Here is a 27776-nt window from a genome sequence, read left to right as displayed (position 1 = left end):
GAAGAGACCAGACACAGAAATTGATGGTACCAATTGGTTTATTAATTCCAAAAGCCGAAGCCACTAATTAGTGTATATGCGCTATTTACAATGCATTAAATGGAATATAAAGTAAAGATACAAATAAACTAATGGGGAAAAAGGAACGTGGTGGCGCCAAATTAGAGAAAGGAATAAAACAAAAAGAGTTCCTAAACTAAATTCCCCAAAACCCACTAACCTTCTAACCAAAGAAAAATGTAGAAAGTAAAACCGAAATCTTCAGCGTATCCGACGCCATAACTAAACCTACACTAAATAAGAACAAAGAAATACAAAGAGGGCGCTCACCGCTTACCTGGTGTGTTTAACATTTGATAAATTTGATGAAGGCGGTCTTCCACTTGTCACTCTTCCGGATGTGAATGATGATATAGGCGATCCTTAAGTCGAGCTTGGAGAAGATGGTGGCACCTCGGAGTTGCTCCAGGGCCGCAGGGACCAGAGGAAAGGGAAAGCTAAATTTAACGGTTTGTGAGTTGAGATAACGATAATCAATGCACGGCCGCAAGCCTGTCCTTTTTTACCACAAATAAGAAGCTTGAAGCGGCAGGGAGGTAGATGGTCTTATGAACCCTTGATGTAGCGCTTCGTGCAGGTACTCCTCCCATGGCCTGCTGCTGCGGGATGGACAGTGGATAGATGCAGCCTTTGGGTAAGGTAGCCCCAGGCAGGAGGTTGATGGCGCAGTCTCATGGCCGATGAGGTGGACATGTGGTCTTTCCGCTTACTGAACACATCCTGGACCGCCTGGTAAGCAGAAGCACTGGAAGCTGTTGGTAGACTGAAGAGGATTTGGGTTTGACTTTGATTGGACACATTATGCAGTTCTGGAAACAATTCTCACCCCATTTGAGGATTTCTCCTAAAGACCAGTGGATGTGGGGTTGGTAGTGGTGAGATGGTGAATGGCAATCTGCATGGGTTCAGGTGCTGGAGGTGCAACAGATGTTTGGACAGGCAGATGATTGGCAGCGGGCCCGGTGAGACCACAGGCTGATAGACGTTGTGATACTCGGACAGTTTTCTGGATTAATAACTCAAGACCCATGGAATCTTCATAAATGACGATTAGTTGTTTTACCTAATCTAGAAAGCATTGGCGGAATGCTGTGATGAGGGCAGATTCATTCCAACCGCTAATATATGCCAGAGTGCGGAAACGTAAAGTGTAGGAACCAGCAGTCTCTCTCTTTCCCTGACGAATGTTGAAGAGTTGATCATGAACAGACATTTGGTCTGGTCTTCTGTCAGACACAGACAAGGACACTGAGGTAAGTACAACGTGAAACAGTTTATTATACAGAAGCATCGGACACAAGCAGAACACAGGAGGATATCTTGACACATAGAACACAGAATGACTGATAACTGATTAGTTTCCTACTGATTAGCAGGAGATGAGGACAGGAACAGGTAAGTAGAAACAATGGTATGTAGACGCTGGTAACAGATGGGGTTTGGTGCAAGACCAGACACTGAGTGATAGTGTGTAGCGTGCTTAAATATGGCTCTGGTTATGATGCAGAGGTGATCATAATTCCGGTGATTGTGAAAAAGCGGGCATGGCGTAAGTGTCCGTGTCTGATGGTGCAGGAAGTGCGGTTGTGACAGTTATAGCCTTTTCATTTTTTTCCTGTTATAGCGCCACCAAATGGTCAGTCATCACATTTCTTTCTTGTGACATCAGCATAAGCCCATACACGTGTCCCAAGTTTAGTGAAAATATTGTTCTGTTCATGAGTTATAGCTCTTTAGTAAAGGTGGCCCCAGCCACATTGACCATTTTAGCTCTCCTTAGCAACCATGAATTGGAATTTCTTTTTTTTCCTCTTTTTTTATAATTATTGCTATTCACTCTCCAGATAATATATCTGCACCGGTTTAGTTCCGATTGGGCCAAACACATAGGACTAGTTTGCAAAAGTACGTTTTTCACAACAATCCAAAAATACCAGACAATTTGAAAATACAGAAATATCCTGTAACGGATTCACAGAGGCAGGATTCAATTGCAAGTAACTCAGTTTAATAAGACAGATAGTGTCACAGAAGTCAAAACTCAGAACACTGAAGAAGTCCGGGTAAGACGGAGCAGTGAGAGAGGCTCTGTTGGTGACACGGGCAGGCTGTGAGCAGCTGTGACTCGGGAGATCGGTAGAGGTAATCCGGGAAGGGATCCAGCGTTTCACGGAAGGGGGAAACGATAACCAACACGGAGACACAAGGGGAAACATCCAACAACGCTCTGACAAAGACAAGAGAGAAACAGAGAGACTAAATAGGGTGAAGGTGATGAGTTGCAGCTGGTGCAGGTGATCAGCCACAGGTGCGTGATGAGCCAATCCCAGGCTCCGCCCTCACCTACATTCAACACGCACCCAAGAGTGAGACAGGGAATCCATGAACCGTGACAGTACCCCTCCCCCTAGGAGCGTCCCCTGACGCTCCCAGCCGACCTTACCTGTTGATTGTAATCATCAATAAGGGAGTGATCCAGAATGTCCCTAGCAGGAACCCAACTTCTCTCCTCCGGACCGTAACCTTCCCAGTCCACCAAGTACTGGAAACCGCGTCCCCTCCGTCTAGAATCCAGAATGCGATTAACCGAATACGTTGGTTCCCCATCTACGAGTCGCGGCGGTGGGGGAACCGGGACTGGCGGATTAAGGTGGGAGTGAAAAACAGGCTTGATTTTGGATACATGGAAGGCGGGATGAATCCTCCTGTACGCCGGAGGGAGTTTGAGGCGGACTGTCACCGGACTAATGATCTTGGTGACAGTGAACGGGCCGATAAATTTGGGAGCAAGTTTATTAGATACGGAGCGGAGAGGAATGTTCTTGGTAGAAAGCCACACTTTTTGACCCACGACGTAAACGGGAGGCTTAGACCGGTGGCGATCGGCTTTAGCCTTGGTGCGCGCTCCCACCTGGAGCAGAGTCTCATGGGCTCTGGTCCATGTGCGATGACACCTCTGGATAAAGGCGTGAACAGAGGGGACCGCGACCTCGGAATCCAGACTAGGAAAAATAGGTGGCTGGTAACCTACACTACACTCAAATGGCGAAAGGCCCGTAGATGACACTGGTAACGAGTTATGAGCGTACTCAACCATAGAGAGTTGCTGGCTCCAGGATGAAGGATTCTTGGATACCAAACATCGCAACACTCTTTCCAGATCCTGATTGGCTCTCTCGGTCTGACCGTTGCTTTGGGGGTGATAACCCGAAGACAGACTAACCGTGGCTCCTAGTAATTTACAAAACTCCTGCCAAAATTTGGACACAAATTGGGAACCTCTGTCAGAGACCACGTCCATCGGGAGGCCATGTAACCGAAAGACGTGGTCTACTACAGATACCGCTGTCTCCTTGGCTGAGGGTAATTTGGGCAAGGGAATGAAATGTGCTGCCTTCGAGAATCGGTCCACGACGGTCAAAACGACCGTCTTGCCCTGGGAGGGCGGGAGGGCGGTAACAAAATCTAGAGCGATGTGGGACCAGGGTCTCGAAGGAACAGACAACGGCTGAAGTAACCCATGGGGAGGTTGGTTAGATGTCTTACCAACCGCACAGACCGAGCAAGCCAAAACAAAACTGCGAATGTCGCGAGCCATAAGTGGCCACCAAAATCGTTGCTTTACTAAACTGCAAGTGCGGTTTACCCCTGGATGACAAGCAATGTTGGAGCAGTGACCCCATTTGAGGACCTCGGATCTTAACCCCTCCGGAACGAACAAACAACTCGGTGGGCCGCCGGGCGGGGGCGTTACCCCTTCTAAGGCCACTTTGACCTTCGATTCGATCTCCCATGTGAGTGTAGAGATAACTATCTTCTCTGGCAAAATACACTCGGGAGTAACCGGGCGTTCGGAAGCATCAAAAATACGAGATAAAGAGTCGGGTTTGATGTTTTTAGACCCGGGGCGGTACGAGAGAACAAAGTCAAAACGTCCGAAAAAAAGTGCCCACCGAGCCTGCCTGGAGTTGAGTCTTTTAGCAGATCTAATATATTCAAGGTTCTTATGATCCGTCCATACAATAAAAGGTACCCCCGACCCTTCAAGCCAATGACGCCACTCCTCCAACGCTAACTTGACGGCCAACAACTCTCTGTTACCAATGTCATAATTGCGTTCGGCAGGAGAAAGACGATGGGAGAAAAACGCGCACGGGTGCATCTTGTCATCTGAGGGAGAGCGCTGTGAAAGAACCGCTCCTACCCCCACCTCTGACGCGTCGACCTCTACCACGAACTGACGTGTGGAATCAGGGGCGACTAAGATGGGAGCCGAAACAAAGCGGCTTTTCAGTTTGGCGAATACAGCCTCGGCTGTATCGGACCACCTGAACGTCGTTCGGGGAGAGGTCAAGGCAGTCAGAGGTGCGGCTAGTTGGCTGAAATTGCGAATAAAACGCCGATAGAAATTGGCGAACCCCAGAAACCTCTGTAGGGCCTTACGGGAATCTGGACTTGGCCAATCCATCACAGCCTTAACCTTGTCGGGATCCATGCGCATTCCCTCCGATGACACGATGTACCCTAAAAAAGGAACAGACTGTGCATGAAAAGCGCATTTCTCCGCCTTGACAAAAAGCCCATTCTCTAGCAACCTCTGAAGCACTCGTCTGACGTGTCGAACATGTTCCTGGAGAGACGAAGAAAAAATCAAAATGTCATCCAGGTAGACATATATGAATTGGTCGACCATGTCTCTCAACACATCATTGACGAGTGCCTGGAAAACCGCTGGGGAGTTGGAAAGGCCGAAAGGCATGACCAAATATTCAAAATGCCCCCTGGGGGTGTTAAATGCGGTTTTCCATTCATCCCCCTCCCTGATGCGAACCAAATGATAAGCGTTACGTAAGTCCAACTTCGTGAAGACGGATGCTCCCTGTAACCTCTCGAAAGCTGAAGACATCAACGGCAAAGGATAGGTATTCTTTACCGTGATGTTATTCAGCCCTCGGTAATCAATGCAAGGTCGCAGAGAACCATCCTTCTTCCCCACGAAGAAGAACCCCGCCCCCGCTGGAGAAGAGGAAGGGCGGATGAATTTGGAGGCTAGAGAATCAGAAATATATTTCTCCATGGCCTCCCTCTCTGGAATAGAAAGAGAGTATAGTTTGCCCTTAGGCGGAGACTTACCTGGGAGTAAATCTATAGCACAGTCATAGGGACGATGCGGAGGAAGAGAAGCAGCTCGGGACTTACTGAACACTTCCTTCAGGTCGAGGTACTCCGGAGGCACGTTAGATAGATTCACCGTCTCACTCTGAAAAACAGAACAAGACACAGACGAACAAGCAGACACCAAACAAGACTCATAACACTTATCACTCCACGCAGACACAGAGTTTTGTCCCCAGTCAACCCTTGGGTTATGTAACTCCAGCCAAGGGTGACCGAGGACAATGGGAGCCAAAGGGGAGTCCAGGATAAAAAATGAAATGAGTTCAGTGTGGTTGCCAGACGTGATCAGTGTAAGTGGTTCAGTGGTGAATGAAATGTCAGGGAGAACTTGTCCGTTGAGTGCGTTGACAGAGATGGTGTTCTTAAGTGCAATGGTGGGTATTTTGAGTTTGTGTGCAAGGGCAGAGTCAAGAAAGTTACCCTCCGCTCCCGAGTCGAGGAGTGCTGGGCTGGAAAATTCCTGGGCTGCCCACAGCAATCTCACCGGAAGGAGAGTGGAGGATGAGGTCTTTTCCACGGAGATCCCGCCCGACAGTAGCCTTCTCCTTACCGCCGGGCGTGGTCCTCTTACCGGGCAGGAGTCTAGCAGGTGTCCGGTCCCGCCGCAGTAGAGGCAAAGACCACGGGATCTCCGTCTCGCTCTCTCCTCCCGGGAGAGCCGAGCTCGACCCACCTGCATGGGCTCCGGGTCGAAGGTGTAGCTGACCGCATCCGCAGCGTTGGCCTGAGGGCATTCGACACTCTTGTGCTGAAACTCCATCCTGGATCTCAGCCGACTCAGACGAGCGTCCACCCTCAACGCCAGTTCGATCAGTCCGTCAATCTTCTCCGGAAGGTCGATCATGAAAATCTCTTTCTGGATGCGGTCAGCCAGCCCATGCAGGAACATGTCCCACTGTGCCTCCTCGTTCCACTTGCACTCGGCGGCCAGGGTGCGGAACTCGATGGAATAATCCGAGACCGAGCGGTTACCTTGACGGAGCTCTGCGAGTTGACGTGCCGCTTCTCTTCCGGTTACCGCTCGGTCAAACACCCTTCTCATCTCCGCCGCCAGCGTCTGGAACGAGGAGCTGCAAGGATGTTGATTTTCCCACACCGCCGTTCCTCAAAGTGCGGCTCGTCCGGAGAGCAGGGTGAGGACGAATGCCACCTTGGATCTCTCCGTGTTGAAAGTCTGCGGTTGAAGAGCGAAAAACAAGGAACACTTGGTAAGGAAGGCTCTGCAATAATTGCTCTCACCGGCATAACTCTCAGGGGTAGGCAGACGTGGTTCCGGTTGCCGCGATGCGGATGGTGTGTGGGGGGTCGGCGGTGGGTCGGGCACAGTGGGACCGACGAGTTGTTGCATCTGTTGGGTCAGCTCGGCCACCCGTGCCACCAAAGTGTGTACTGCCTGTCCTGTGGCAGTTAAGTTCGCCTCCTGCTGGTCCAGTCTCTCGTTGCTGCTGGTCAGTAGGGCGTTGATACTCGCTGAATCCATGGTTGGTCAGAGCGTTCTGTAACGGATTCACAGAGGCAGGATTCAATTGCAAGTAACTCAGTTTAATAAGACAGATAGTGTCACAGAAGTCAAAACTCAGAACACTGAAGAAGTCCGGGTAAGACGGAGCAGTGAGAGAGGCTCTGTTGGTGACACGGGCAGGCTGTGAGCAGCTGTGACTCGGGAGATCGGTAGAGGTAATCCGGGAAGGGATCCAGCGTTTCACGGAAGGGGGAAACGATAACCAACACGGAGACACAAGGGGAAACATCCAACAACGCTCTGACAAAGACAAGAGAGAAACAGAGAGACTAAATAGGGTGAAGGGGATGAGTTGCAGCTGGTGCAGGTGATCAGCCACAGGTGCGTGATGAGCCAATCCCAGGCTCCGCCCTCACCTACATTCAACACGCACCCAAGAGTGAGACAGGGAATCCATGAACCGTGACATATCCTTGGTTATCTGATCTCATCTCTAGTGTGAGGTTATGTTTACATTTTCAGGATTGTTGAAATAGCTTGAGTGATATTTTGTTTTGTCATTAAAACAATTTACTGCTGAAAACCTGCTCTTTCATTTATTCCATCAACCCAGCGTGACAGGTAATGGATATTCTTGGTCTATTTTACCTGTTTGATTGATGACATGTTGTCACAGTGTTTGCTACAGTAAAAGTGATTGTAAAAAACATATAAACGTGTAAGTCAAGTCAGTTTCATTTGTACAGCACTTTCCACAATTCACATTGTTTTTCCCTTTGAAAATATTCCAGTGAACGCAGCAGGATGGGGCACAGCCAGTCAGTCGGCGGTATATTATGACTGGTATCCCCAAAAAGCTCTGGATTTGAATCCCTCCACCTTTACGTATATACCGGCACAAACCAACCCATGGTGGAAGCTGGATCTGCTGAAGGTGTACACCGTGAACAGAGTGGTCATCACCAACAGACAAGACTGCTGCAGCGAGAGATTAAACTGGGCAGAGATTCGGGTCGGAAACGTTTCTCCAGATGTTTTCAGCAACCCCATGTGAGTCTCTCTAATACATTCTTATTTACAGAGATTCTGTCCAGTTGCCTTATAACTATCTAGCTTATTATAAATCATATTTAGAACCAGTTAACTGTTTGCCTCCACTGTTCACTGATCATAACTCTGACCAGTTGTACAGAACATCATGTTGATATGAATCAGAGAATTCAGCAAACTGTTTTTTTTAATCTCTGTTTTCATTGTGAATATATAGTAAAGTGTAATTTATTCCTGTGATCAAAGTTGAATTTTCAACATTATTCCTCTATTATTCAGCTTCACATAATCTTTCAGAAATCATTCTCATATTCTAATTAGCTGCTCAAGAAAAAAAATATGATTTAAATCAATGTTGAAGGTTTTTGTTGCTTAATATTTGTGGAAATTATGATACTTTTTTCAGGATTATTTCAATACAAAGTTAAAATGAACAGCATTTATTTCCATCTCATTTATTATTAAATTAAAGCATTATTAAAGTATTTAAATGATTTCTGAAGGAAAGTGCAGCTTTAATCACAGGTTTACAATTATACCACAATTATAATCACAATTATATTTACAATACATTTACACTGAAAACAGTTATTTGAAAATGTAGTAATATTTTGCAATTTTACTGGTTTTGTTGTATTTGATTAAATGCATGCAGCCACAGTGAGCATAAAAGACTCCTTTGAAACACTTTTGACAGGAACGTAAAATGTTTTCAATTTGATTCAGACACACATGAAAATAAAAGATAACACTTGGGGTTACTATGATGATGGCAAACAAAAGCAGAAGACAAAACTTGTAGTCCATAATAACATCTATAAAGACAGCCTTCATGCTTTCAATGTGGAACTAGGCAAAGTTAGACAGAACTTCTTCTCAAATATTATAAAGAGAAACGTAAACAACACGTACACTCTTTTTGCTACTGCCGAGAGACTAACAAACCCCCTGAGTCACATTCCCAGTCAAATGCTCTCAGACAGCAAATGCTGTGAGTGTGCTTTCTTCTTCTCAGATAAATTTCAGTGATTATTGTAAAATACAGTCTCTAGTGTTGCTAAATTGCTGGATGTGTTTATATATATATATATATATATATATATATTTGGCTATAAAAACCACAATAATCCATGCAAGAGTTTTCAACTTCTAGGTGGCTTATGCGTGTGCGCTTTTACCGACCGCAACTTGCACATTATAGTACTTAAGGCTTCGTTTGCGTGTCTAATCCATCAAATACCCACAACAAACACCCTATGTCAAATGACAGCTTAGAGAATATTCCCTTAAACACAGTTTATGTCTTAAATGGGCATTAATAGTTGGGAATAATATATTATGTATATTATTAGATCTGCATTCGGTCTGAAAGGGGTAGCGTCTAATAAACCCTGACAATTATGCCATTAATGTGAATCAAACAACAAAAGACAATGAGAATGATTCTTGTAGCTTTATAAAGCATGAAACTATTAATTTGTTCAGTGAAAACGATACAGTGTTATTTTATATTTGATTACTTTATTCAATGTCTTTTGTACACCATTACCTGAACAGTAATGCTAGACCTTCCTGAGATTAAATCACAGTATTTAATTTGTATCATTGTTTTATTCTGTATTTATTGTATTTATTGGACCCTTTGTTTGTACTTTTGCATCTTTGTTCTTGTTCGATGTTTTGCTTCGTTTTGTTCAAACATTACAGTTTATTTTGCTATAGATATTTTATGTTTTCAGATTATAAAGCAGATTATAAATGTTATTTATGTTCTTAATTTTTCTGTTTATTATAAAAAAGTATAAAAAAGAACCGATAAGAATACTGTTAAAGATCGATAAGCGCTATCGGTAAGAGTAGAAATACCGTTGAAACCTTTACGATACCCATCCCTAGTTTGGACTAGATGTGAGGGCTTATACACAGCCAAAAATTTGAAGCAACGACGCAAATGGGAGGCCTAGACCAGTGGTGATCGGCCTGAGCCTTCGTGCACACTCCCACTTGAAGGAGAGTCTCGCAGGCTCTAATCCAAGCACCTCTGGACGAATTTGTGAACGGAGGGGACCGCGACTTGGTGGCTAAGTGGCTGGTACCCTATGCTACACTCAAAAGGAGATGGGCCCATGGAAGACACTGGTAACAAATTGTGTGCATACTCCACCCATGAGAGTTTCTGGCTCCAGGAGGAAGGATTCTGAGAGACCAAACATCACAGCACACTCCCAAGGTCTTCGGTCGGTCCAGATGATAAAAGGTAACCCCAAATACTCTAGCCAATGGCGCTACTCTTCCAACGCTAACTTGACTGCCAGTAACTCTCTGTTAGCAATGCCAAAATAACGCTTAGCAGATGATAAGTGATGAGAAAAGAACGCAAAAGGGTGCATCTAATCACTGTAGGGCCTTACGGGTCAGGCTTAACCTTGTCAGGGTCCATGCGCATAACCTCAGAGGAGACTATGTAACCCAAAAACGGAACTGACTGTGCATGAACATGTCTCCGCCTTGACAAAAAGCCCATTCTCGAACAGCCTCTAACTCGCCTGACGTGCTGAACGTGTTCCTGAAAAGAAGAAGAAAATATCAATATGTCATCCAGGTAAACATATATGAACTGATCTACCATATCTCTTTTAGCACATCATTCATGAGTGCCTGGAAGACAGGGGAGTTAGACCAAATATTCAAAATGCCACCTAGGGGTGTTTAAAGCAGTATTCCATTCATCCCCCTTCCTTATGCAGACCAAATGATAAGCATTGCCTAAGTCCAATTTTGTGAAGACGGATGCTCCCTGTTACCGCTTGAAGGCTGAAGTCATCAACGGCAAAGGATAGGTATTGTTTACCATGATGTTGTTCAACCCTCAGTAGTCAATGCACGGTCGCAGAGAACCCGGATGCCAGAGAATCAGAAATGTATTTCTCCATGGCCTCCCTTTCTGGAACAGAAAGTGAGTATAAATTGCCTTTAGGCGGAGACATACCTGGAGACACACGATGTGGAGGGAGAGAAGCAGCCCGGGACTTACTGAACACTTCCTTCAGGTCAAGATACTCACGTGGCACGTTAGATAAATCCGCGTGTTCATCCTGAAAGACAAAACAAGACATAGAAGAACAAGCAGACATTAAACAAGAAGCATAACAATACTCCAAGAAAAAAACGATCAACGATCACGTTGACGAAGCTTAGTCTTTTGAATAGCCAGATTGTTCAGTTTATCCACCCCGGCGGGTAATTCCAAAACGTAAATCTCGTCCTTTATCTGCTCAGAAAGTCCATGTAGAAACATGTACAACTGAGCTTCGGCATTCCAGCCACACTCTGCCGCCAATGTACGAAATTTTATTGAATAGTCTGTTACAGTTCGTTCACCCTTTCACGGCTCTGCCAGAAGACATGCCGCGTCTCTGCCTGAAGCAGTGTGATCAAACACCTTCTTGAGTTCATTGAAGAAATCTTGATATGTCAAACTTCTTCAGAGCCACAAATTAGCCATAGGGTCCAGAGGGTTAAGCAGGGACTGTCATGTTGCGCTCTCTCTCTCTCTCTCTCTCTCTCTCTCTCTCTCTCTCTCTCTCTCTCTCTCTCTCTCTCTCTCTCTCTCTCTCTCTCTCCCCCCCTTGGTTTTCAACTAGCAACAATTTAACACATTGTTTAATGTTATTGCTAATAGAAACGGTTGGCAATATATAATTTGCAATATTAGGCCTATGAGGTCCATTTCTGCCTGTAAAATCTGGTCCAGATCTGCATCTCCCATCTGTAATTCTGTCTGGCCAGTAAATCTGCTCCCACATTCAACTGCCCCTGAATGTGCACTGCTTTGAGTGACAGGAGCTTGTCCAGGGCCCAGAGAAAAATATTTCTGCTTTCTGAACAGAAGAGCGAGAGCACAGACCTCCCTGGTGATTTATACATGAAACTATAGCTGTATTATCTACTTGCACTACGATATGACAGCCCCAAATTAGTTGAGAAAGTATTTCAGGGCCAGAAATGCGGCCATCAACACGAGGCAGTTGATGTGCCAATCTAGCTGATGACCCTCCCATTCCCCTTGATCTGGATGACCTATTGTATTGCCTTTTTAACTTTGCTTAACCAGAAAAGACTCTAATAATCTCTTTCACAGGAGTGTCCTGGCCAAAATCGGCAGGCATATATCAGTTTCATCACAAAATATTATAACACAGACTAAAATACACTACAAATAGCAAAATATCGTTAAATCAGTGTCCATTTGTCGAATAACTGTTTTAAAATTATCTAATGACGGCAAATTTTGTAATTTCAATTTCGATTGCAGAAGATTCCAGTCAGTAGGAGCTGCATACATAAAAGCCTTTTTGCCTAATTCAGATCAAACAAAAGAAACAGAGAGAAAACAACTTTGAGAGCGAATTTTAAAAAGTTTTATGAGACGGCAACGATATGATGGCAACATCTCCAAAATGGCCTTATAAATAACTAAATACCAGTGCAGTTTTCTTCTGTTAAGCAAAGAATACCAACATACTTAAGGCCTACTTCAGTACGTGTTTTCCGACATTGATTCAGTTCAATGAAAGATCCATCTGAATGATTCAAACTGGCCTCTTGTATTTTTGATCAAATTAATGGCATGGTGGTTCTAGAGGTCCCACTTCGCAACAATAATCCTTTTGTCCACACAACCTTTTTGTAAGAAGAAAAAAAGATGTGATAAGACCAGTGGCATGCATGGAGGGTAAAAAGAAGAAAGTGAAAGTGCCCTATTCGATCGCACCACAGTGCCCCCATGAACGCAATTCCCACCCCGCTCTGAGCGTGATCTCCACCGAGGGGAAAAAGCTTTCCCAAGCAAACACACCCTGTTGACCTGATGCGGAAAGGAACAACAACACGACCAAGGTTATACTCTATCAATTTAACCTTCTAAAGATTAAACACTGATGACACCATACTGAGATCAACTGCTAACATGAATAATGGCACCAATATTGGTGGTTTTCTTGGTTACAAGAACATTCATAACATTACAAAATTCAATAATGCTGTTTTCTCTCTGAATAGTCACACATGCAAGATTGATTAAAAAAACTATTTTCTATTTGTAACAAACTTAATTAGCATGGCAAATGCTTTACTTAGCATGGCAAATACAAACAAAGCTGCAAAAAGAACACACAATGTAAAACATCATATGGCATATAAGGGAAATGTAGGGAAAATATCAAACCATTCAGTATACAGTAATAATTTAGAAAAAATATGTGTTCAGAATTCAAACTAACACTCTATTGTGTTTCTCCAGATGTGCTGTAATTTCTAATATCTCAGCAGGAGCTTCCTACAGCTACTTGTGTGATAGGATGGAGGGACGATATGTATTCGTGGTTATTCCTGGAACTTCTAAGATTCTTGCTCTTGCTGAGGTGAAAGTCTATGTGGTTTATCCAGGTAATTCATAACAACCTGGTCTAAACCCTTTTCCATGGGAATTTGACTTTTTGAAGCCATTCTCGTTGCATTAAAACTGATTTTAATATATTTATAGAGTGTAGTTCTAGTCTTGAACAAGAGAGAAAATGAGAAGACAGAAATGTGTTCCTAAAATGAAGTAAACATTTGTAAAATAAAATATATCTTAATACTGATATTTTACAGGTAATTTGGCAGCAGGAGGAAGCGTCATACAGTCATCAACATATGGCAGCTGGATCGCAGGACAGGCCATTGATTTCAATCCAGGTTTCATACAACCATCGTTAGCGTGCTCATCAACCCATACTCAGACTAACCCGTGGTGGAGGCTGGATCTGCGTAATACTTACAGAGTTAGTAGAGTGATCGTCACTTACAGACAAGACTGCTGTCCGGAACATATAAATGGAGCTGAGATTCGCATCGGAAACTCTTTGAATAACAACGGCAACAACAATCCTGTGTGAGACCCTCTTTCAGTGGCTTAATATCCATAGAAATCCCTGATTCCTCAAGGCTGAAAACACAAGTGCAGAAAGAATAAAGTCTAAATGAAGTTTTCTCTGTCTCTCTGTAGATGTGCTGTGATTTCTAGTATTCCAGCTGGTGTTCCGTCCACCTACACTTGTAACGAAATGGAGGGTCGATATGTGAATCTGATCATTCCTGGATATTCAAGGTATCTCAATCTTTGTGAGGTGGAGGTCTATGGAAAAGGTATTATCACACAAACAAACATTTAAGATTGATTATAGATGGTGTGCAGCAAATACAATATTTGTAACAACTGCAAAATTATTTGTATCTGTTTTTTGTACAATTAGCCCACAACCTGTTCTGAATCTGAATCTGTTTTCTTCGTAGTCATCACTGAACAAATATGGGTTGTATAACTAGTAAAATATTTTATATATTACGAATATAACATTTATTAAATATCTTCTAAATATCGGATCCGAAGACCTGGATAGAGGGTTTGACTTCAAGTCCCGACTTTACATTAAACAGAGTAAAATTAATAGAAATAAAAAATAAAAAATTAATATAATAATAAAACAACATGCTCTACAAAACAGTAAATTCTTAAATACCATTTCACAAAAACAATTACCTAGAGCAGTGAAGAGAGATAAAGAGTGCTTCAGCTCCATCTATTCAAAACATATTTCACTTGTAAGGAAGCACATGGAAAATGGTGCACATGCAAAGATCGAGTTCATTAAAACAGAAATAAAACTATTAAATACACAAAAATATGAATAGAAAACACACTCTAGAGGTCAATTAGTGTTCACTGTGTGCAATCCCCTTCATACATCATCTAACATTCAACATGACACTTTTATTTTTAACTTTTAATATGAAACTGCAGCAGAAACGACTCAGCCACAGCAGTTCTCTCTAGCTCTGCTGTCAGTATATTTCTCTATTTGTATGTAGTTTGTGTTTTACACTGTTTTCACTCAGTATATTTTCCTCAAATTGTGTTTGAGAAGATTATGTGTGGAGAGGTAGGAATGTCCATTTATGTGGAGAGGTAGGAATGTCCATTTATGAAAACAGCCGCCCACATGTAAACCTAGCCTCAGTATACAGGCCCTTCTCAAAAAATTAGCATATGTGATAAAAGTTCATTATTTTCCATAATGTAATGACAAAAATTTAACTTTCATATATTTTAGATTCATTGCACACCAACTGAAATATTTCAGGTCTTTTATTGTTTTAATACTGATGATTTTGGCATACAGCTCATGAAAACCCAAAATCTAAAAAAAATTAGCATATCATAAAAAGATTCTCTAAACGAGCTATTAACCTAATCATCTGAATCAACTAATTAACTCTAAACACCTGCAAAAGATTCCTGAGGCTTTTAACAACTCCCAGCCTGGTTCATTACTCAAAACCGCAATCATGGGTAAGACTGCTGACCTGACTGCTCTCCAGAAGGCCATCATTGACACCCTCAAGCGAGAGGGGAAGACACAGAAAGAAATTTCTGAACGAATAGGCTGTTCCCAGAGTGCTGTATCAAGGCACCTCAGTGGGAAGTCTGTTGGAAGGAAAAAGTGTGGCAAAAACCGCTGCACAACGAGAAGAGGTGCAGAGAAGCAGCACTGGACTGCTGCTCAGTGGTCCAAAGTACTTTGTTCGGATGAAAGCAAATTTTGCATGTCATTCAGAAATCAAGGTGCCAGAGTCTGGAGGAAGACTGGGGGGAAGAAAAATAAAGCCAAAATACCTGAAGTCCAGTGTCAAGTCCCCACAGTCAGTGATGGTCTGGGGTGCCATGTCAGCTGCTGGTGTTGGCCCACTGTGTTTTATCAAGGGCAGGGTCAATGCAGCTCGCTATCAGGAGATTTTTGAGCACTTCATGCTTCCATTTGCTGAAAAGCTTTATGGAGATGAAGATTTCGTCTTTCAACACGACCTGGCACCTGCTCACAGTGCCAAAACCACTGGTAAATGGTTTACTGACCATGGTATTACTGTGCTCAATTGGCCTGCCAACTCTCCTGACCTGAACCCCATAGAGAATCTGTGGGATATTGTGAAGAGAAAGTTGAGAGACGCAAGACCCAACACTCTGGATGAGCTTAAGGCCGCTATCGAAGCATCCTGGGCCTCCATAACACCTCAGCAGTGCCACAGGCTGATCGCCTACATGCCACGCCGCACTGAAGCAGTCATTTCTGCAAAAGGATTCCCCACCAAGTATTGAGTGCAGAACTGAACATAATTATTTGAAGGTTTACTTTTTTGTATTAAAAAAAACTTTTATTTTATTGGTCTGATGAAATATGCAAATTTTTGGGGTTTTCATGAGCTGTATGCCAAAATCATCAGTATTAAAACAATAAAAGACCTGAAATATTTCAGTTGGTGTGCAATGCATCTAAAATATATGAAAGTTAATTTTTTATCATTACATTATGGAAAATAATGAACTTTATCACAATAGGCTATTTTTTTTAGAGGGACCTTTATTTTATTTCTGTTTGTTGTCACAATTTGTTTGCATTTGTTTTTCATGTTCAAATTCTAATATATTTCTCTAAAGAAAAATGTTTGTTTCAGTGTTGTTATTATATAACAATCTTTCTATTTACTACTTGAACTTTTTAGGACACATTGTCAGTAAATAAAATACACCTGTTTTCACTCAAAAACCTAGAAACACTTAGAATAATGTTATGATAAATGGCTATAACTTGCTGAGGGATTGTTACATGTAGACAAAAGTCTAACTTTCTAAAGGAAAACATCCAAACTTCATTAAGTTCTGTTTGAGTTATACCAAATTTTTGCTGCTGTTTTTCTTGAAATTATATTCATTTAATCCATTCTCATAATAAATAAATGTAAAATTGGGAAAATCAAATGAGCTAGATGGAAACTTAATGTTCTCCTGTTTAAAATAATAAATAGCACTTGATGCTAACTGCTAGAATGGGTGAGAAAAACAAAGAAAAGTAGAGGCAGGTCAGACGCCCCAAAAATGTTCTAGGTCTTTAAGGGTTAACCAGCCTTTTGGCCATGTGTTTTTCTCCGAATTTTCCAGGCCAATAAAGAATATTTGAGAGACCATCCACCTAATTCTTTGCTGAATTATTTCCATCAACATCAACACAGTCACATATACTTTATTTTATCTTAGAAGAGTAGAAATGAAGTCAAGTGCCGAAGTGTTAGTAGGTATCTTATCTTGGAAAATGTACTGTGGAAAACAGTTATAGATCCACATAATTGACGTTACGATAAATTATAGTGGATTTCAGACAGTCTGGTTCTAGTCTGGTATAATCTGGTAGAGGTGCATTCCGAAAATGAAGTTAACACTTATAAAATAAATCTTCATACTGATATTTTACAGATAATCTAGCAAAAGGAGGAAACGTTACACAGTCATCAACCTATGGCAGCTGGATCGCAGGACAGGCCATTGATTCCAAACCAGGTTTCACACAACCACAGTTAGCGTGCTCGTCAACTACTAATCAGACTGACCCGTGGTGGAGGCTGGATCTGCGTCATATTTACAGAGTTAGTAACGTGCTCGTCACTAACAGAAACGACTGCTGTCCAGAACATATGAATGGAGCAGAGATTCGAATCGGAAACTCTTTGGAGAACAATGGCAACAACAATCCTGTGTGAGACCCTCTTTCAGTTGCTTAATATCCATAGAAATACCTGATTCATCAACACAAGTGCAGGAAGAATAAAGTCTTAATGAAGTTTTCTCTGTCTCTCTGTAGATGTGCTGTGATTTCTAGTATTCCAGCTGGTGTTTTGTCAAACTACACTTGTAACGATATGGAGGGTCGATATGTGAATCTGATCATTCCTGGAGATTCAAGGATTCTCACTCTGTGTGAGGTGGAGGTCTATGGAGAAGGTATGAACAAACAAACTGTTATATGACAATTTATTATTGAATATGCATGCTCTCAGCAGTCAATAAAACACGTGTTCGACACTAAATCATGTTCATTCTCACTGTGTGAACCTGTATTTAATGGTGTCTGGGTCATATTTTGTTTTCCTTTGTGTAGTTTTGTTGATGATTTTCCCACTATTGTAGCATCTGTTTAATTATAAGGGATAGGTAAATCTGCACCAGAATAAGATATGTATATAGACAGAATGTAGATATTACAGATTTACAACATTTGATGCCAAAAACAAAAAGATACAATGATGTATTTTAGGATTCCTTAAAATGCATGATTTAATGCCGTTATTTGCTGTCTGTGACACATCAGAGCCAGTGATCAAAACTATAGAGAACGTGTGGTGTTTTGCAAGGAATATGTCAGAAAATTACATCATCATTTACTCACCTTCAAGTGGTTCAGTAAATCATCATAGCGGTCTCTGAAATCTCTTTGGTTATGAACATTCTTCCATATATCTTCCCTTGTGTTCAGCAGAAGAAAGAAATTCATAGAGGATAGAAACAACTTGAGGGTGAGTAAATGATGACTATATGATTTTGGGTGAACTATCCCTTTCAGGTCCTTGTTTAAAGCAAACGTTTGTGAAGCTCAAACTGAAGTCCAGCTCGAGTCTGTCTGATGCTGCAGCGAGAGCCCAGCTCCTGACGCAGGTGAGAGAGAGAGAGAGAGAGAGAAAGAGAGAGAGAGAGAGAGAGAGAGAGAAACACATAGAAATCTGAGCAAATTAATGGAGGTTTTAAGAGATGTGCTTGTTTCAGCTGGAATCTGTTCTGGCGGGAAGAGGGATTTCTGGTGTGAAGCTGCGCTGGTCTCAACTGCCCAAACAGGAAGCGATGCAGAAGGAAGCTGCACCAAGTGAGTGTGTTCATAAAAGAAACACTGGAAAACTGAACAAGAATGTCAATTAATACAAAATAGACTACAAATGAAACAGGAAACAACGTCTTTATAATGTAATGAACTTTTAATTTACAGCTCGATGTGGAGGGAGGAAGTGATGACGGGAAATCTTTTGGATCAGTTCTTCAAGCCGTCAAGTCTTATTTATAGAGCATATAAAGTTTAATACAACCGTAGTTAATCCAAAGTGCTTTACAATAAAATAAAAATTACATTGCTTGAAAATTCTCTGTTCTTTAATGTTGATCACCATAAAGTTGCATGTGAAAATTGAAACTATGGATGATTTAATTGATATGACAGTTAGTTGACAAATTGCGACCAACATTACAGAGGCCAACGAGCCATCACAGAGCATTACCGGTCACTCTTCAGGTGACTTAACCTTAAGTGTTTTTGCAAAAGGCAATTTTCAAAGTGAGGTCACTCCTATAGCAAAAATATCACAACCTGGTGTATCTAAAAATCTTACAGAAGTGGCCTGCAGGGAAACTAGTGTTTTAGTGAATACCAACATCCGGTTTCCAAGGGAAGATGAGCTGGTGAGTGTTTTTCTGGGCAAGTAATAGATGCCTCACTGTTTCCAATGAAAGCCCCTAGTGAGAAAATTAGGTGCCGTATGTGTGCCAATAAGGGTATCATGCTCTCAATGTCCAGGCCATAGGTGGTCACAATATGATTATAAGACATTTGGTGGCAAAGTGGCCTGGTTCATCACACAATGCCTTCATTTTTAATAGAGGTTAGGTTAGGGTGTGATTACAGATTCCATTACAATAATATAATTAGTATAATCTATCCATTAATTTAGTGGTGCCAAAGCCAAACATTTCTTGCCAATTTAAAATAATAAACACTGGGGTTTACTTTTTTTTCTTTTCTTTTTTTACAATCATGCTCAATATACAATATCAACTCTTTACTAAATTAATTACAATTATTTGAAATAGTTAAAATGTTGTTTTCAGCAGGTCCTGACAATATACTATTACGATCATATGATGAACTTATTTTAACAAAGTCCTTAACACAAAAGCATTTACTGCAGTGACATCAATGCATATCTGGACGAAAGTGGACAAAATGATTGGCTGCTAGGTGATTCAGGATATCCTTTAAAGCCATCCCTGATGACTCCTGTGATCAATGAGCAACCACCAGCCGAAATGCGGTATGACATATGTATCTTTAATCTAGTATATAGTGTACTATACTACACTGTACTGCAATAATAATGTTAAGTTTTGTAATAAGGTTATATTTTGTTTACAGTACAGATATAACCAGGCACATAAAAGATGCAGGTCTAGACAGGAGCATCTCTTTAGAGTTTGATAGAGCAGGTATTCCAAAACAAAAATACAGTATTTAACCCTTATATACAGTACTGTTTTCTGAGCTTTTATTCAGTGTATTGCCTCTATTGTTTAGAGGTGCAAACTGCCCCATTCAGTTTGTCTCCCCAGGACACATTCACACATCTGTGGAATGGTTTTGGCTCTAATTATTATTCCTTTGTCTGCATTGTATTTACTAACGACTCTCTATTCAAACTGTTCTATTCAAACCTCATTTCTAAATCAAACCTCTCACTTTACCCTCACTGAGACTCTATCAAATGTATTTCGTCCAAATAAGCATTTCAGTAGTTTTACATTTAAAAAATGTTCATAAAATAAAGTATTTGCTCAGTGGCAGGTGCATCTAGGGCAAGCTAGCATGATAGCTTAGCACACCAGCAAAACAACAATTTATAAGATTAAAATCATGTTTTATTCAAAACTTACTTTATATCACTTTATAAGTTGAGTGTTTTATATAACAATCTGTGATTTCATCTAGCTTCGGGTCAAAAAATCTGACAGAAAATATACAATGCTAAAAGCTATGTGGAATAGCATTGCATTATAAATATAATCTATTATGAAACCACTAAAATGGCATAAAGAACACAGAACCAACAAATCAAACAACCAAAATTGTCATGATTGTGTGTTTATTGTCTTCAAAGGTGTCTATCTGCATGAAATAGCGATCTGACAATCTCTGGCAGCTTTGTTTATGTCAGGTAACTTCCTGGAATGTCACATGGTTTGTCTGTTCTTCATGTGCTATATTTGGACTGAATGTTCACAAGCACAGCTTGCCAGCTCCCTCCGGCTGCCACTAAGAGCTGAAAAAACACATCAGAGTATACTGCGCTCATAATGATACATCCGTGGATTTTGGATAAAGATTGAATAAATAATACTTCTCTGTATAGAAATTTGACTTAAACATATGAGAATCTATCAATATTTCTCCACATCTGCACACATTTGAAGTAAAAGCCCTGAGGGATGTTGTTTTGTCGAGTCTTCATGGCGACCACAGAGGAGTTTTTTATGAATGGGAGCAAATGACGCGCATATTATAATCAAAAGTTACCAACGCCGATGATCATATTCATAACTCCTGGCACATATTAACACATTACGGTCACTATAAGACTTCGAGAATAAAACAGAGGTAAAAATAAAATAAACTTAAGTCTTAGATCTTTTTAATGGTGCATAGTTTGTCAAGGTAATTACTTACATTTGATAGTAATTTTGAACTAATTTAAGAAAGAGAGCTTCAGTGCGTCCACGTCCTCGCAGACCTTAAGACGTTAAAATGGCATCCTGTGCTTTATATGCAAACTGCAAAACAGACAGGGTTTTGTCAGGGAGAGGGCAAATCTTGATGTCCAAACCCAGGACCCAGGAAATGGACCATGGGAATGACTTGCCGGAAAGCCCGTAGAAAGAGGTGCACTGTGGGTAGAGACTTTCAGGAACGACCCGCCAAGAAACGCGTGGGTCCATAAAGAAAACGGACAGAGTCTGAAAGCCGAACTCGGCGAAAAGCTCTGGAGATTTTTGCCGAGTTCGGCTTTTGGACTCTGTACATTTTTAACAAGAGGTTAAAGGGTAGTGTTGCAGCAAACTGCAACACTACCCTCTCCATGCATTTACATAGAATGCTGGTATGTGCAATAGGTCTAAAATCATTAGATGATACAGGTTTGCTATTTTTTTGGCACAGGGATGATTGTAGTTTTTTCCAAGACAGTGGGATGGTATGTGTTAAGCAAGAGTTGGAATAATTTAGTTAAAACACCTTTAAGTTATGCATTAGGTAAATGCACCTTACTACAGCCCTTCCTCTTAGACCGTCTAGGCTAGGTGCCTTGTAGGGATTTACCCTTGCCAAACAGCCAGCCATTGTAGAGGAAATTAACTAAAGTAACTTTGCCCAGCGGCCCCTTAGAAGAAAATGGTTTATGTATATAATTGTGGAAAAACTATGAGGTGACTATCAAGAAAGATAAATAGAATGATGTCTATTGGATGTGAAAGAAAAACAAATGGCAGTCGGCCACCATTAAAAAGAAGGCTAGATAAGCTTATGAATGGACCAACTATGACAGAATGTGGGGAGTAACGCACCTGCAATGAATTCATGAGTTAGAACTGTATAAAAGTGTGAGCTAAGAATGAGATGGTCAGATGTTCAGCTGGCATCTCACTTTGTTGTTCATACAATACAGTTTACCTTCCTGAGACCTGGAACTTCGACTCAGTGAGATTGTCATTGACATATTGAAGACAACTGGGACTTAGAATTTGCCACAACATCATCTCCTCCGTAAGAATAATTGTATTCTTAACATAGCTAGTTATTTGTCTTGGCTTATATGGTTTTATCAAACCGACTTTAAAACTGATTTAACTCATTCACAGATAGACCATTATGTTGTGTTGTCTCTGGGTGTCTCTACCGATCATATTATTTAAACTACTCCATGCTTTACGAGCATCATCAATTACAAACTGTTTCTCCATTTTATCTTTATATAGTTGCCTAGATTTCCTAATGATCACTCTAAGTTCCCTTCTTTTATCTTTAAAATTATTATTACACATAATTATTAGGATATATATATGATACAAGTCTCCGTCCACCCTGAAGGTATATGTGGCCGCTATATCTGCCCACCAGACACTCTTGCAGAACAAAAAGGTAAGTCAACACGACCTGGTCATCAGGTTCCTGAGTGGAGCCAGGAGACTAAATCCTCCTTGAATTCCCCTCGTATGCTCTTGGGATCTCGCAGTAGTTTTAGATGCTCTTCAGAGGGCTCCCATAGAGCCATTGTGGTCAGTCAAGCTTAAGTTCCCATTCAATAAAGACAGTGCTTCTGATCGCGTTGGCATCCATCAAGAGGGGACCTGCAGACATTTTCAGTTGATGAAGTGTGCCTAATATTCCGGCCAGCTAACTCTCACGTGATTCTGAGACCCCGGTCTGGATATGTGCCCAAGGTTCCCACCACACCGCTCATGGACCTGGATGTGAACCTGCAAGTGCTGCCATCCAGATTGTGATCTCCTCTTGGTCTTTAGCGCACAGCCCCTTGCTAACAGACATCTGCAGAGCTGCAGGCTGGGCGACACCAAACACATTTGCCAGATTCTACAATGTCCAAGTGGAGCCTGTGTCCGACTATGTACTCGCCTCTACTAGTGGCTGGTAATGGATTAGGCTCAGGTGCCTTCGCTTGCTCTCCATTTCACGCCACGGACTGGATATGTGTGATATTTTTCTCAGGTGAGCTTTCCGGATGCCCTGAGCTCCTCCAACACTGTCCATGCCGCACTAGTAAGTCTGCCCACTCGCTCAGACCCTCATGCCAGGCAGGTGCCTCCATGTGCATGATTCCCTCCCCGCAACCTCCACATGTGTATTTCCACCGTAAGCCTCCTTGAACAGGTGTCTTTTCCTTGGCAAGCTTGCCACCCTGGGGTTAAAAATCCACCTTCGGCTGGTCTTACAACAGGGCACTCGCATTTACGCAGGGCACTGGAAGACAGCCGAGTGGCGTGATTTTATTGGGACCCCCCATATATGCCTGTCGCAAAGATGAAATCGAATGGTAGTCGCATTCAAGAAAGGCACAAAAAGGTGAGGAAATGCATAAAAAAGGCAGAGGGAATGGCCATGAACAAAGCCCAGATTTGTCATGCTGTGCACAGGCTGAGACTTCCAGGAATTACCTGCTAATACATTTTCCTATAGCCGTACCTTCTGGGGACCGAAAAATATAGTTTAGAAGCCCCTGGAGAAAAAGCCTCCTTGAAAATGAACAAAGAAAGCTGAACTCAGTGAGAGGCTCCATGCTATCAGACCTCCCCGGCCTGCCCAGGGAGGGTGCCTCATCTTGGGCAGGGTCAGATCGGTGGCCCCACTGGAGGGTGGGTGCAAGCAAAGTCAGACAGGGTTTTGTCAGGGAGAGGGCAAACCTTGATGTCCAAACACAGTGGGACCCAGGAAATGCACCAAGGGAATGACTTGCCGGAAAGCCCGTAGAAAGAGGTGCACTGTGGGTAGAGACTTTCAGGAACGACCCGGCAAGAAACGCGTGGGTCCATATAGAAAACGGACAGAGTCCGAAAGCCGAACTCGGCAAAAAGCTCTGGAGATTTTTGCCGAGTTCGGTTTTTGGACTCTGTACATTTTCAAGGAGGCTTTTTCTCCAGGGGCTTCTGAGCTTTGTTTTGGGCCCCGGACGGTACGTCCTCCCCGTGCCTCGGTTCCAGACACAATCGGAAAAGACGGACCCTCTGGTGGGCGGTGGCGTGCCGAGATGGACTCAAAATGGCCGTCCGGGTTTTGTAGAGGAGAGGGCACATCAAACCCAAAGTTGAAACACGAATCAACAACCTGTGTGTTGCAGTTCTCCGTCCTGGGAGATACCAACATGAAAGGTATCAACAACGCTATTAAAAGAAATAAGGTTTTGTCTCGCCTATGGCAGATATGGACAGACCCATATTCCTTATTCAGATGTGTACTCAGACGGAGTTGGGGAGGAAAGGTATTCCATTCGAGCTTTAATGCAAAAGGCAGAGGGTCGACTATATTCATCTAGAAGACCATTTCATTCACCAGTGAAAAGGTTATCAGTGACTCTTCTGGTCGCTACGTTATCGTCACAGGCCGCTTTGCTCGACAAGCAAGTTATTCTTGTTAATATGGATGCCCCTAGCTTTGGTAATATCATTTTTTTCAGTAAGGTCTTTACATCTATTCCACCAGATGATAATTGTGCATTAATTATAGGTGGATTATGATTAATTAAAAATGTGATCTCTGTCTAAGGATAGAGTTAAAAGAATAATGCCTGATGTCATATTTGAAAACAATTTTAATTTTTTAGCCAGATCTTATGCTGAGCTAGTGTGAGTAGTATGAAAACAGTGTACAGTCCTGGTTGCCTCAGAGTCTCTGTCTCTCTCCCTTTCTTTCTCTCTCTCTCTCTCTCTCTCTCTCTCTCTCTCTCTCTCTCTCTCTCTCTCTCTAATAATAATAATAATAATAATTCCCATATTAAATGGTAAATGGACTGCTTTTTATATAGCGCTTTCAACAGACCCTATGGCCATCCAAAGCGCTTTACATGTTGCCTCACATTCACCCATCCATACACTCATTCATACGCCGACGGCGGTGTCTGCCATGCAAGACGCCATCCAGCTCGTCGGGAGCAGTTTGGGGTTTGGTGTCTTGCTCATGGACACCTCGACACTTCAGGTCAGGTGGAACCGGGGATCGAACCACCAACCTTCTGGTTTGTAGACAACCTACATGAACCACTGAACCACTGCCGCCCCATATTAACAACTATCCAAACTCTTTTACACCTAAAAGAGTGTAGTAGTAGACAAATAGGACAAATAAAATATTAAAATAACCAGAAACAAATGCAGAAAGAATGATGCAGATTTTTATGTTGTTATTGTTGTTGTTATTATTATAGTCAATGTAAACAGTGATTGATAATGGAGTACCTCTGTGCCTCTGGTAACAAAGTCACGTTGAGGCTCACGCTGCCTGTCTCTTTTTTAGAGACATTCGTGGAGAAATCAAAAAAGTGAGTAGCAAAATAAGCTGACAGAAGAAACATACTGGGGTAAAACTGAGTTTTTTTGTAGTGTTGATATTTATGATTTATGATATTGCTAATAACACAAGTCGACTTTGCAATCGTGAATTGTGTAGCATGAATGGTGTAGCCTATTTCAATAAACAAGTAGCCTAATTAATATTATGGTATTTCAAATTTAGATCCAAATAACCTTTTTTGTTCCATTTCACCCATGATTTCACAGACGAAAATAGTTCCAAAAGCAAAACTCAGCGCAGTGTTTTGTTACTAAATGATTCAGTGTTTTGAATTAATAATTTGAATGAACGACTCAATGACTCACTTATGAAGACGATCACTTGCTGCCCCCTATTGGCGGTTATTGGTTTAAAAGTATGATTGCATGTTTGCAGTTTAAATTATTTAATTTGATTGGAAACAGTCTACAGTGTCTTTACTATTATAAATGAATTTATTAATCAAATGTAAGACTTGAAAGATGATGCATAGATTTAATACAATTTTAGAAAATGGCCTTTATAAAATTAAATAACACCCTGGGGTGAATATTACAAATATGCAGATTTAAGTAGGCCTATGTAAAAGCTGACAGAACACTGATGAGAATATTACTACAGAATCTATATATGTATGCCACCAATTTAATTTAATTTAATTTAATTTAATTTAATTTAATTTAATTTAATTTAATTTATGTTTAAGTTGATATTTACAAGAAATATAGTAACTGTTACTTAAAAAGCACCTTATTTGTTTAAAGCATTTGCAAACCATATGTTATTGCCCTTTTGTTCATATAGCAGCACTTTTGTATTCATTATTGATTTTTGATTAATTTATGATTAATCACGATTAATCACAGAAAATCATGCGATTAATTAAGATGAAACATTTTAATCATTGCCCAGCACTAATATATATATATATATATATATATATATATATATATATATATATATATATATATATATATATTAAAACTCAATTAAAAGAAAAAAAAATAATAATCATCATCATCACTATTCAACTCAAGAACCATTCAGGAGTTAACTTCAAAAATATGCTTGTGACAACATGTACCATATTTGGTCTAAATACGATAAATCAAGGTGTTAAGAGTTACCAGAAAGCTACAGGCAGGAGAAATTACGGACAGACTCATGAGGCAGCGTAATAGTTTAATGATCTACAGCAAAATAAAGTGAGCTTTGTTGAGAACTAAACAAATATTTAAAGGGTTACTTCAGCGATTAGCATATGGCTTTGTATCAGTAAAAACCCTGGAGTATATTCAAATGATTGTACTTACCCCACCTCATATCCCCCTGAGACAAAAGATTTATGCATTTTATTTCTGGAAAAGTTCCTCTGATGGTGCCAATTGACAATATTTGCATCATCTGAGGAATTTTAGGCCAAAGGCTAAAGACTACAGACAGCAGAGGGAGCCATTTCCGAATGTTTTCAACCCGCATATGGGGGATGGGAGATCGCACTCACCGCTCAGCTAGCAGCTGCAGGCATTCATGTAAATGGAGCTATGCAGAGCAAAGTCAGCGTTTCATTTTCTCAAATTAATTCCTATGAAAGTTAAGCTTCCAAAGACATGAACTGAAAAGTGGTAGACTGAACACGAACTGTGTACTACTGACGTGGGTGTGGTCGCTATTACCTCAGCTCTCATCACGAGAGCTCATTCAGCTCGTTTATCAAGCTGAATGTAATCTGACTCCTGCAGCGTTAGTGCTGTGACAGTTGCTTGGCAACTTACTCATTATATTGAACAGACATGTTCAATATTTAATTGTACTGTCTGTTCTCCAACTGAACTGATTTTATGAAAAGAAACAAGATGGGAAGTGATCCAGTCATAGTAAACCAGTAGCGGTGGCCTCACAGGGCAGCCAAGCATTGTGGAAATTGTTGTCTTTCATCCACACGAGATAAAAATACATTTTCTGTCTTTTCTCAGTCTAGAAGACACAAAAAAAAAAATCACATTTCTACTACATTAATGACCTAGTTTAAATACAGATTCATCTTACCAGTGCTGAAGAATTTACTTTAATTACTACAGTAGTCTTTTTTTTATTTATAAATGACATCATTGGTGGAAAACGTTGGTCCAAAACTTACATTTACACACAAACTGACAAGTAACTGTCACCGAATGGAACACAGGATTGTGGGATAACACATCTATGCTCCCTTCAAAAATTAA

General features: G+C 41.4%; 2 protein-coding genes across 2 annotated transcripts in view; both read left to right on the top strand.

The window, feature by feature from the left end:
- Window positions 1-6316: 6316 nt before the first annotated feature.
- LOC137076054 (uncharacterized) lies at window positions 6317-18746 on the top strand. Its single transcript, XM_067445019.1, has 10 exons — window positions 6317-6371; window positions 7492-7750; window positions 13053-13198; window positions 13406-13685; window positions 13800-13939; window positions 17100-17379; window positions 17485-17624; window positions 18244-18335; window positions 18444-18540; window positions 18661-18746. The coding sequence occupies exons 1-10, from the start codon at window positions 6317-6319 to the stop codon at window positions 18681-18683; spliced, it is 1512 nt and encodes a 503-aa protein (XP_067301120.1). The 3' UTR covers window positions 18684-18746.
- A 1005-nt stretch (window positions 18747-19751) lies between these two features.
- Window positions 19752-27776, top strand: part of LOC137075964 (uncharacterized) — a 40949-nt gene continuing 32924 nt past the window's right edge. The window contains exons 1-4 of the mRNA XM_067444934.1: window positions 19752-19756; window positions 19858-19928; window positions 22932-23116; window positions 23218-23307. Of these exons, the coding sequence (XP_067301035.1) occupies window positions 19752-19756; window positions 19858-19928; window positions 22932-23116; window positions 23218-23307 (351 nt within the window). The remainder of the gene's footprint in view (window positions 19757-19857; window positions 19929-22931; window positions 23117-23217; window positions 23308-27776) is intronic.

This window comes from Pseudorasbora parva, chromosome 1 (assembly GCF_024679245.1).
Source record: "Pseudorasbora parva isolate DD20220531a chromosome 1, ASM2467924v1, whole genome shotgun sequence".
Lineage (NCBI taxonomy): Eukaryota > Metazoa > Chordata > Actinopteri > Cypriniformes > Gobionidae > Pseudorasbora > Pseudorasbora parva.
The sequence above is the reverse complement of the archived record's forward strand: the minus strand, read 5'-3'. Positions and strand labels throughout refer to the sequence as shown.

Coding starts and splice junctions, on each gene's coding strand:
- LOC137076054 (XM_067445019.1), top strand. CDS start 6,317: ATGTTGATTTTCCCACACCGCCGTTCCTCAAAGTGCGGCTCGTCCGGA. Junction 13,940..17,099: donor GGTGGAGGTCTATGGAAAAG/GTATTATCACAC, acceptor GATATTTTACAG/ATAATCTAGCAAAAGGAGGA. Junction 17,625..18,243: donor GGTGGAGGTCTATGGAGAAG/GTATGAACAAAC, acceptor TATCCCTTTCAG/GTCCTTGTTTAAAGCAAACG.